Genomic DNA, 12,113 nt, shown 5'->3' on the forward strand with positions numbered 1-12,113 from the left:
ACATGTTTTCGACTACATGTTATGTAGTTTTACCTCTATTTTGATTGCAAAAAAAAAAATATCGCGCTGTTGTAAGTTTCTTCTAATTGTACTTTTTTACTGTCTTAATAGCGGAGCTCCTTAGCGGCCCGTAAGGGCCGCAGAGCGGAGCACCATACCCATAAAAAAAAACACATGAAAAAAAAAAAAACACATGAAATAAAATAGGAAACCTCTGCATCCGAGTTTTCATGGTCATCATGGCTAGCGGCATGCCTCGCGGGCGCGTACGGCGGCGTACGTACGGTGTTGCGCACATCCGGGATCTTGAAAGGTCTTGACAACTCGCGCAGTACTGGCGCGAAATAATTTTGCAGTGTGAGGTCTAAACAGCTAGTCTGAAAGTTAGAACTTGAGACAAACACATTTATTTTGGCTCCTTGTTATGCCGATGACTACAAACGAGAGCAGGGTAAACTTAACTTCGAGGAAACAGGGTTTAAGCGATTTGCGACGGGAAAGAGATCGCGAGAGATCCAGAAAACCCGGACAGAAAGCAGGCGAAAAAGTATAGCAAAGCGCCTGTCGAACCTGGTAGCAAAGTAGCGAAGAAAAGCGACTAAAATAGCAAGAGAGGTGCCGAGGAAACAGGCAAAGAAATAGCGGAGAACAAGGGAACGGAGATAAAACGAGCAGACGAGTGTACCTACTGCGGCCAACTGGTGAAGGTGAGTACAAAACTGCAGTGTTTCCGTCATTTAATATCTCTACGTTTTGTCTTAAGCTTACTTTATACGCAAAGTAAGCTTATATTGACGGCACATTTTACTTGCTTTCGCCACTAAGCATTTGCTTGTGACATGAACAATGTTGAAAAATACTATTCGTTAAAATTCAGTTTTACCAGGTTTTACTGATCAAATAGGAGGATTTGATTATGTAAACAAATAATTGTTGGGCCTTCGAGGAACGAATTCACAAAGAATATCACTTCAACACATCTCGAAGAAAATTAAGCTTACGATTTTTAAATGCTTGTGATATGATTATTTTGTTTTACAGTGCTGGAAGAGCAGCTGAGATGAGAATGAAAGTGATGTCAGTTTGCACGAAGCACCTGGAATTTCGTTAACTCCGAGTGAAATAGATCGATTCAGTGTATGCAGTTTATTGATATTCATGATGGAGGTAAAATTACTGTTCATTTAGTCAGAGTAAATAAACTTCAGCTTCATTACTTAGCTCTTTCGTTCCCAAATATATTAAATAATCCACTTGTCATGTAGTTCTGTTCACTATTGAGCGTTCATGTGGATTACATAACAATGTCAACAATTTTGAGATTTTGAGGTCTGTTTTGCTGGTTTCATTCAGAATGTCAACAGTAAATGTTATATTTGTCATAAAAAAATCACAATCTTGTTGTGGAATTTGGAAAATGCACACAACAAAGGTTAATGACTACTGGAAAACTGGAATCTTTGTGAGTAAATTCATGCCATTTTAGACACTGTATGCAGCTGTGCATGCAAACTTATTATTAATTAAATGTGTATCTTTAAAAATCTTAGTATTACTGTTAAGAGAAAAGCTTTTAAGATGTGGCAATGTTTTTCCTATGCATGTACATGTATATATAGGGGTAGAGGGGAGGGGGAGTATTTAAAGGTCAAACCTTTTAAAGAGGGGGTGTAAGGGTTTGCAGTGATGCTTTGAGTTTATTAAAATATCAGGACCTGAACAATCGATGGAATCGATAATCGATGGCAATCGATAACAATCGATGACAATCGATATCAATTAATCGATTGATATTGATAATCGATGAACAATCGATCGCTAAAGTTTTTGTGATTATCAATTGTCATCGATTATCAATTTCATCGATAATCGATGACAATCGATCAATTAACTAACATCGATTTTCATCGATTATCAATATCATCGATTACCAATTCAATCGATCATTTAACTGCCATCGTTTTTTATTTGACTAGTATTTGATAAATATGTTTACTTTAAAACACACGGTCTCTCTTGTATGTTATATTTTATTAGCAACAACAATGATTATAACCTTTCCAAAAAATGTCAATACAACGAGAAACTTACTAACTTAACAGTAATAAGGCAATAATTATTTAAAACAAACGTTTTGAGCTTAAGTCTTATTCGCCTCCATCAACGAAGCGTACGCTTTTCGGTCTGGTTTGCTTTCGAACCAACTCCTGGAAAAGTAAATAGAAATCGCAACTTACAGAATTCCTCGCTGTCTAAGTACAATGTAATTTTTCTAAAACTCTGTCTTGTAGTCCATAAACATTTTCTCGCTCGTCCGAAATATTTCAAATCAAACAGTAGCAGAGAGAACTCAAAAATACGTCGTCCGTACGTCGGAACGAAAACGAGACAACAGTGGGAGTCTGGGGATGAGTTTCGCCTGTCACATCCGCCATTTTTGACTCGGTCACGAATAACGAAGTGTCTTTGGAATTCTAGTGCTAGCAAACAGTAGGAAACTCGAATGAAAAACAGAAACATTAAAGCTTATGATGTAAACTTCATCTCAATGGAAAGGAGCTTTATTATTTTTTTTTACAAAACAACATATGTAAGTATTTACTTCATGCTTCGGATTGATTGTGTGTTTAATGCCAATCGATGGCAATCGATGAAGTTCGCGACCACCAAAGTGTGATTATCGATTGATCATCGATTGGCCGATGCCAATCGATGCCAATCAACAGTAATTAATCGATTGTCATCGATTGATCGATTGATTTTCCGATCATCGATTTTCATCGATTGTTCAGGTCCTGAAATATTTACAGTAGAACCCTGCTAACTCGAACTCTGAAGGGAAACGAAAATGAGTTCGAGTTAGCGGGGTTTTTCGAGTTAGCGGGGTTGATTGAATATTTTATTTGCCAAGTTAATAATTGATAGTTTACTGATTTTTAAGCACTTCAGTATACAGTACTGTGCAAATTGAACTTATCTTGCCAGAAACTCTAAAGCGACCACACATTCTTTTGTTAAGAGTGGAAAATGACTGTCAAATACATGATCTGTTCATTGCTATAATCAATGGGCAACCGTTGCGAGTTGCAAGTTCTGGAATTCGAGTTATCAGGGTAAAAAGTTTGACCCAAATTTTGTTCAAGGGAAACAAAATTTAGTTCGAGTTAGCGGGGTTTTCGAGTTATCCGAGTTCGAATTTAACCGAGTAAAAATGACTGAAAAGTGGGGGTCAAATCCAAGGGAAATGGAAGTGAGTTTGAGTTAGCAAGGTTGTTCGAGTTATCCGAGTTCGAGTTACCGGGTTTTTTTTCTGTAGTTGACTTCGCAGTTATCAGTAAAAAAAAATAGTCTGTGCTGATACATCTCTGTTAAATATATAAGGTATCCTTTCGCATCCAGTAGTTTTGCTTCACTTTATACAAGCTTGCGTTAAGTGTTTTGTTTTATAAATTATTGATTTTCATACCAATTAATCAATTTTAATTTAATCTGTGGCATTTGACTTTTTTCAGGGTTAACATGAATTTCAGAATTTGCAGAGCCACAGACACAAAAACAGAATGTGGACAAGGACATCAAAAGAAAACAGGAAGGATTAAGATTATCCAGCTTGATGTTTGGGTGTCTTCATGATGCCATTTTCAAGAGACTAGTAAATTACATGTAAATTGAAATCAAGAAAAGCTGCAAATGAGCAAAGTTTATATTTTAAATGTTAACGTATTTACAGTGTACTTCAGAAAACAACTTCTTGATTGACCTGTCTCTTTCACATCTTTTTAGATGTAACAAGGGCATTATGAAGTGATCTTTTTAAGAATAATTTATGCAGCCAAAACAGTAACAGCAGAAATGAATGGGAGTTTAAAATTGCTATTTTCAATGTTTTGGCTGGTAAGAAACCACATGTGACCAAGCTAAAATCTCTTTGGCCGGTTAACATGACCTGTAAGTGTCCAAATATTTTGAGCCCTCGACTACACAGGACTTACATGTAGTTGTCTAATTACTGTATATCATAAGATCTTTGGTTGACCTTGGGGGAGGTAGTGGAGTTAAAAAGCAATGTAATAATTTGAATTTGGATTGGTAATGCTGAAACTGGTGGTACTGTAATTCTTAAGTATAGACGTTAAAATCGTGATTGCAAGCAATATGCAATACCAATTTCATTCTTATGTGTTGTATGCTGCGTACAATTTATAAGAACAGCTATAATGTTAAAATTAGTGAAATATTCTAAAGCCAGATTAAATTTGCAGTATCCATTAGGTACCATGAAGCAACCAAATTGTGACTCATTTGCTTACTTTGTGAACTTCATGACGAATGGGCAACATGACTCCACAAAAATGTGTACAATAAAGCATACAAATTTTTAAAAGAGCAGTCAAAGTATTGATGCTTTTTTTCTTGCATAGTTTTATACACAAGCAAACATGATTCTATTTTTTCTGCGTAATCAAAGAACAAAACTGAGTTTGAGACACACAAACAATATTCTATCTTCCCAGAATTTTTGTTTTTTTATTTCTGTAAGTGAAGTGAAACCCCTTAAGAGGAAGGGGACTCAAAAAGACATGTAAAAGTAAAAAAGGTGCTATCATCCTTTTTTTGGGGGGGGAGGGGGTGGGATGGGGTTACAGAATGTCCCTTCTTTGCTTCCAGTTAGTTTCACTCCGGTTTGCTTGTAGTTAGGTTCACCCCTGTTTGCTCGCAGTTAGCTTTATTCATCCGGTGTGCTTGGGATTAGCTTTCACTCTAGTTTGCTTGTGGTTAGCTTTCACTCCGGTTTGCTTGGCATTAGCTTATGGCAATATGCTGTAAACCCTTTGCTACATGTATGACCTCTGCCATTTCCCTTCAAAATTAAAATATAGGCAAATAGTGAAAATAAAAACAAATGAATGAATGAAAAAAAGAAAATTAACCATATTCTTAATGTAGATGTATATTATTTCCTATATACTCTAAATGTTAAGTGCTTTGCTAATTTACCACGTGATATGCCTATATACCCCAACATGCAGCCCTACTACCCCCTCCTTATCTACGAAGGTTACATAATTACCCGTTTTGCAGCATAATTTCCCATCCAGACTTCTGGATCATAATGCTGTCGGTGGAATTAAAACGTTTTGATTGATTTTGTTTGTTCTCGGCTTATTTGGTGTTGCTGTATACGGTACTCCCATATAAGGGCTATACGGGTATGTGCTGCTCAACAGGGTATGCCTTTTGCCTCTCTGACTCTGAAACAGGGTATACAAATCACTCTTTTGACTGTGGAACACTATCAAGTTTAGCTATGAAAATCCGCTCCTCTCATTGGTTTTTCTCCAAGCCACAGACAAAGTCAAGTGAGCGCTTTGTGATGTACGCTAGTGTTTTTATATCTATCTTCATATATTTTTCATTGTGGATATTGTCTGGAACAGGGTACCTATTTTGCACTGTTTGTCTGGAACAGGGTCGCAAATTGAGCCGTTTTTCTCTGGAACAGGTCCAGAGTCTCAGCGACTCAGTGGCACACCCCTTGAGTAAATTTTAGGGAGTACCTCTTCCCCCCCCCCCCCCCCCCGGGACACGGTAAAAAAAAGTAAGTAACAATATTAAAATTTATAAAAAAAAAATAAAACGAATATTATATTCTTAGCCTTAAAATTGTACAATGGCTTGAATTCAGGTTTCAATAAAGTGCAAAATAATTAACTGGGGAGCTCCGCTTTTAGGCTTGCCTAAATCTATATATTATTCAATTGAAAATATTGGTTTCCTGCTCCGGATACATAGTTAAAAGGATTTAAAATGTTTTCAAACTCGGAGCGCTAATAAAATTTAAAAAAGCGTGAAATATTTCGTCTGATATCATCCAGACTTCATCAGTCACTGAGGTGGTGTTTTTTTAAGATGAATGTTAAGAAGACATTTCACTGCCTCGGGGGAGTTAAAATTCTGTCATAAATTGGAGCTAATTCAAAACCATTGTCTCTATTTAACAAAGGTTTTCTGAGTTTTATCTCAATGGCCTCTTTTACCCGGCGTTTAAAGGTGTTGATTTCGGTGGCTAACACTTTTGTCTTGCTTGTGTCTACCGAGTGGCCCTCCAGTCGACAATGTTCATGAATGGCTGACGAGTTCCTCGACTGATGTTCTTTCATTCTGGTTTCCAGTAAACGGGACGTTTCGCCAACGTACTCCTTGTTGCACTGTTCACATTGAACCTGGTACACAGTTCCGCATTTCTTTAGATTGGACGTTTTGTCCTTGACATGTACCAATTGCGACCTCAGGGAATTTACGGGTTTATGAATAAGTGTGACCTCGTGTGACTTAAACGCTCTTTGAAGGCGTTCAGAAATTCCTTTGATGTATGGTGCTGAAGCGCAGATTTTCTTCTCGTTTTCGGGCTCTTTCGTTCCAGACTTGGAATGCGGTATTGTTAGCATCCAATCTGGGTAGTTGTTTACTTTCAAAGCTTGTTTCACGTGTTGGGCTTCTCTTGTTTTGTCCTCGTCCTCGGTAACCAAGGTCTGGGTTCGCAGCATCAGGGTGTTAACTACAGCTCTTTTGTGTTGAAGATGATGATTTGAGTGGAAGTTCAGGTACTGATCCGTGTGCGTAGGTTTACGGTACACGGAGATCTTGGTAGAACCATCTTGGTTTACGTGTACACAGGTGTCAAGGAACGGGATTTTACCCTCCTTTTCTTGTTCCGAAGTGAACTGGATGTGCTGATCAATCGAGTTCAAGTGATCAGAGAAAGAATCGACAGCATGTTCGTGAATCTTGGCCATCGTGTCGTCAACACATCGGTACCACATAGTTGGCGGGGTCGGGGCGGTGTCCAGTGCTCTACTCTCAAACTGTTCCATGTAGAGATTAGCCACTATGGGAGAAATTGGGGACCCCATCGCAGCTCCTTGTTTCTGTTTGTAGAATTCATGCTGGTATGTGAAGTAGGTACTTGAAAGGCACATCTCAAGTAATGTGGATAATTGTGTGATATCCAGAGGGCATCTATCCGGCAGGCTACTGTCACCTTCCAGTTTCGTTTTGGTAACTGAGATGGCTTCATTAATCGGGATGCTGGTAAACAGTGCAGAAACATTGTATGAAACGAGTTTCTGTCCAGGAGGTACCTCAAGCTCTGCAATCTTGTTGACAAAGTCTTCACTGTTGACGATGTGATGACCGTTGAGGCCAACAAGAGGTTTCATAATCTTAGCAAGGAACTTGGCAGTGTCGTACATCACGCTACCAATGCCTGTGATACTTTTGATAGGTAGCTGCTGTCCAGCAATAATGAAGCAGGAAATTTTAGTTGTAATGATTCATGACAGTGGCGGATCCAGAATGTCAGATTAGTGGGGGGCCCGATCATCCAAACCCTGGAATAAGAGGGGGCCCGCTCTATAAAATATTTTTCTTGGTCCTACGGGCCTTTATTTGGCCAAGATCAAGGTGGGGGCCAAGGCCCCTCCCCTAGATCTGCCACTAAAAGATTAGGTTAACAATGCACACCACATTGCATGGTGGTGTTATCTGACCATACAATGTTGTGTGCATTTCATTTTAATTGTCCTTGCTTACTAGCCCAGTATTGGATCATAGGGATCATAGATAGGTAGCTGCAGTCCGGTGATTATGAAGCAGAAAATTTTAGTTGTAATGTTTAGTGGTCAGGTTTACAATGCACACCACATTGCATGGTGGTGTCATCTTACTCACCATGGGATCAATACTGCAGTTGATAATATTATTTCTTTTTATTTGTAGTATTCCTGTACTTCCACTGAGGTCAGAAACTTTAGCACTATCAAATGATGTTGGAAAAATCAAGACTGAGTTAAGGGATATTCTTACTGTAAGTAAATAGTCTTTATTCTCTGTGTAACTTGTGAACAGGTGTTCTTTTTTTGTGGCAGCAGTAGAGTGGGAAAAAAGGAACCCTGCCATGAGAAAAAAGAGTGCCTAATCACAGGTTGTTTACAGTGTGTATTGTGTAACATACATTTCATTATTATTGTCATGCAACTGCTGAGTCACTGCTTTGATATGTTAACCTTGATACAAATATGCGTGCTTAGGGGCTTTTTTTATTCAAATTATTCAGCAAAGTTTTAAAGATTTACAACTTTACAGTTCGTAACAACCTAAAAAAATTAAAATTTATCCACTCAGCTTATATAATACTAATTTTTAACCTTATATTACACAGGAGACAGAGAGGCTTAAACAAGAATTAGTTCAACATCAACTTGCAAAGGTGAGTACCGTTAACTGTTTTGGATCACATGTACTGCAGCTAGTATCTATATACTGGAAATAGCTCTCGCTAAGCTGCCCCCGCCTTTTTGATAATTTCTTTGCAGTAATAATCTTAGATTAGTGGAGTCTTTTGTCTCCTTTAAATATGCCTATGGACTACAGGCTTCTCTTTTACTGTGCCATGTCTATATCAGATCTTGAACAAATTTGCAGTAAAAAAATGCCATTTTCATTTAAATCCAGTGGATAAAACTATTGGTCCTTGTTGTTTCTTGACAAGTATCGGTATATACCAGGTTATGTAAAAAGTGGTTGTTATTTATTTATCAAAGTAAGTATGTTAGTAAGTGGCGAGAAAGCCTAAAGAGAGACCACAAGGCTTACCAGAATAGTAGTAGCTAAAGCTAACCATAGACAGCTAGAGAGATTAGAAAATTTACTTGTTTGTTTACAATGGAGTTTGTATTGGTCTTATAGTTGTTGCATTCATCCCATGATGCAGTAACTGTTACCCACCAAAACTCAGGATGTAGATTGTTTCAACTGCTTGCTGCTAGTGTTCATCAGGTAATGGGGTCAGCTGGTTAGTCATTACTACATGGTGACTGGTTGCTTGTCTGATCTCCTGTATGATAACCAGTTGATTTTGTCATCTGATGAAGGCTAAAAGAAAGCAATCAAAATGTCATGATTGACATCTTTAATAGACATCGGCCGACAGTCAACCGACCGTCGGTTAGCGGGAGGAGCTGTTCTTCACAATCACCGACATCATAACTAGTTCAATCAAACCAACAAAATTTGGCAAAGTTTATATCAGCTCAAAGTCATGGACACTGATGTGCCATTAAGTGATTAACTTATTAAACACTGTGTTTGGTGTAAATAGTTTTGTCGGGCAAAACTTTTTGTGATATTTAGCCTTTTTTATTGATTTTAAGGACAGAGAAATGACTGAACTACTACTAAGGGTCATGGGGATTGATAACTTATCTGTCTGTGAGTTGACTGCTGCTTTATATTTTTCATTTTATAGGATGATGTTCCTTCTCACACATTACCAGTTAGACCAACTGGGCCATCTCCTCTAGATGAATACCTGGTGAGGGTGTTTAGTCACTCATTGCAATCAAAAAAAATTATTTAAGTATTCTCCCTTGACTATATTGCTATGTATGCATTTGTTTTTTTATTATCTCCATGGGGCATTTGAAATTTGTGGGTCAAATATGTTAACTTTATCTAAAAGAATTATTTTAACACCAGGATCATGGCACTTTACATGACTTGTAGCTCGCACATGGAGGTCTTGAAAACAAATGTCCATATATTATTACTAAACGACCAATTCACTTACCTTTCAAACCTTTTTGTATCATAGGAAACTACACGTGTATCACAGCCATCAAGAAATCCAACAATGTCAAGACCATCAGGTTTTGTTTATAGATTCTTTACTCGTTATATATTTGTTTAGATGTGGCATAGTTGTAAATTTGTTTACTAAATAGTTATGACTTTATTATGGACAAACGGACAGAGCGTTAGCTACTTGAATTAAAGAACATCAAAGAGCAGTCCGTGTTTGCGACAAAAACTCTGAGATCGCGCAACACGCGAACACGTTTGGCCATGATATGGATTTCAATCATGCAGCGGTGGTGGACAAGTCAGGCGATTACCACAAGAGGCTTTTCCTAGAAGCGTGGCATTCGCAGAGGGACCAGAATGCGGGAAATGAACACATAGACATCCCTGATGTATATAAGTCACTTACATAATGTTCAAAGTCTCGCGCAGCGTTCGCGTGTATTTGTATTAGTCACTCGCGCGCGCGTACAATGTGAAACCGTTAAAAAGCCGTTTTATGCCATGATAACAACCGAAGAAGACCGGAGATTCTCGGTCGAAACGTCTTGAGCACATTATGAGCGTTGTTTACGCTCAAATAAGTCAGCGTCAGAATTTATAAAGAGTATTAGTTATGACTTGACTTTACTAAATAGTTATGACTTAATAAGTTTAACTTTTAGTGACCAGCCATTCCCAATATGATATGCCTTATGATAATTTCTGTCAAATTAATTATTATTAATAATAATTTCTGATTCTTTGTTAGGTTTTTTGCCAACAAACTCAACACATCACCATGCTGATGCAGAGCGCATCCTCCAAGATGTTCAGCGTCGGCGTCAAAATCTGGATAGCAACTTAGAGGCTGTGATAAGACAAAGAGAAGAACAAGATTTGTATAACCTGGTGGACAACATTCCAACAACTAATAGGTAACTTAAAACAACAATTTTGACCTTTATCAAATGCTTGACATGTCAGTTTATTACTAGTAGCATTACTACTCCCAGGAGTGGTGTTCCTCTGCAAGTTTGTCCTTACAATTTGCTGGTTAAGAGAGAAACTGTGAGATTCAATTAAGTTTTCTTGCCAAGAATAATAAAACACTATGTGTGCTTATTTTTTGTTTTTTTTGTTTGCATGTTTATTTTTAATGTTTGTTCTTAATTAACTTGTTGTTTAAGCTTTTTCTCAAGTTTTAGTCTAATTACCTCAATACCTGTTAATGAAAAAAAAAGATAAATTACTTGATAAATATTATACCTGCCAACTCTCATGCCTGCGAGTTGCAAACTTCAATCTCATGCCAACTCGCGCTTTCGAACTTATTTGTTACGCCTGGTTGAAAAATGTGAGTTACAACCATAAGAGACCGAAATAATGAAAGGACCACTTGTATGAAAAACAGCGAAGTTGAAGCCGGATCTTGGCATAAATCAGGATCAGCAATATAAAGTAAAAAGATAAACTAAATGCAAGGCTAATCGGACAGTTATTTAGCCTTTTTAGCTGTTCCATCAGCCTTGCATTAAGTTTATCACAGTAACCATAATCAACACACTTTCCAAAATAATGTAAATTAAAACCAATGCAAGAAACGAAAAACTCCATGTAAAATGAGTAAATGACGATACTTTTTCTTGAAAATAATCTAAGAGTTTTGACAAGAAAAGCATTGGGAACAAAGACGTGTTTAGCAAACACGTCCACGCACTGGGATCAGGATATGTTCGGAAAATCTTTGGAATACTTTGGACGTCTTCGGAAAACTTCGGACATTGTCGTATAGCCATCAGAAATCTCATGCCTTTGACCCCAAAAAAGTTGGCAGGTATAAAATATTTTTTTATCACACAAAACCTAATGCCAACATTTTGATGACAACAAATCCTTGATCAAACAAGTTGTGCAAAAACAATATTATGAACTAGTACAGTCAACTCTCTCTAATGGACACCTCTATAGGATGGACACCTCCATGAGACGGACAGCTGGTGATGGTCCCTGCCGTTTTACAGCCATTTTACTGTAACTTAAATCCCTATAAAATGGGCACCTTCTAAAAATGGACAAAGGACACTTTGGAACCGTCAACGGACACTTGAGAAGTGTTTTTTAGTGAATGACTCCTTTAAAACTTCGTTGGCATAATACAAAATTAGTCAGTGCCTTAAGGATAACAGGCCTACTCACCAAAAACAATCCGCAAATATATATGTTACATATACGAGTATGTTGAGATATGTGAGCACTTGGGAACTTTTAAGAACACTTGAGAGGTACAAGAAGCACTCGGCTGCACCTTGTGTTTTATTTTTCAGTTGTTAAACATAAGTACAGCTTTTAGCGTATGTTTCTTACAGGGTGTTTTGTAAACTTTTGTAGTGAGTTTGACGATATGTTGAGAATAAGGAGGGAAGTGGACAAAAAGATAGGAGAGATAACTTCTGCAGTGCAGGTACATTCACCTTGTTTATCCTTTGACAGAA

At 37.6% G+C, this 12,113-nt stretch overlaps 1 protein-coding gene and 1 long non-coding RNA gene across 3 annotated transcripts in view; both read left to right on the forward strand.

The window, feature by feature from the left end:
* Window positions 1–12,113, forward strand: part of LOC144634271 (uncharacterized) — a 56,849-nt gene that overhangs the window by 29,058 nt on the left and 15,678 nt on the right. The window contains 6 exon segments of the mRNA XM_078493182.1: window positions 7,780–7,867; window positions 8,222–8,269; window positions 9,308–9,373; window positions 9,653–9,707; window positions 10,391–10,556; window positions 12,010–12,082. Of these exon segments, the coding sequence (XP_078349308.1) occupies window positions 7,780–7,867; window positions 8,222–8,269; window positions 9,308–9,373; window positions 9,653–9,707; window positions 10,391–10,556; window positions 12,010–12,082 (496 nt within the window).
* LOC144634291 (uncharacterized) lies at window positions 142–4,387 on the forward strand. Of its 2 annotated transcripts, none has more exons than XR_013567177.1 (3): window positions 142–707; window positions 1,042–1,167; window positions 3,513–4,387. It is a non-coding gene; the product is annotated as an uncharacterized LOC144634291 (long non-coding RNA). The 2 variants fall into 2 exon arrangements; XR_013567178.1 differs by having other exon boundaries at window positions 148–701.

Source organism: Oculina patagonica, chromosome 13, assembly GCF_052425735.1.
Source record: "Oculina patagonica isolate OP01 chromosome 13, crgOcupat, whole genome shotgun sequence".
Lineage (NCBI taxonomy): Eukaryota > Metazoa > Cnidaria > Anthozoa > Scleractinia > Oculinidae > Oculina > Oculina patagonica.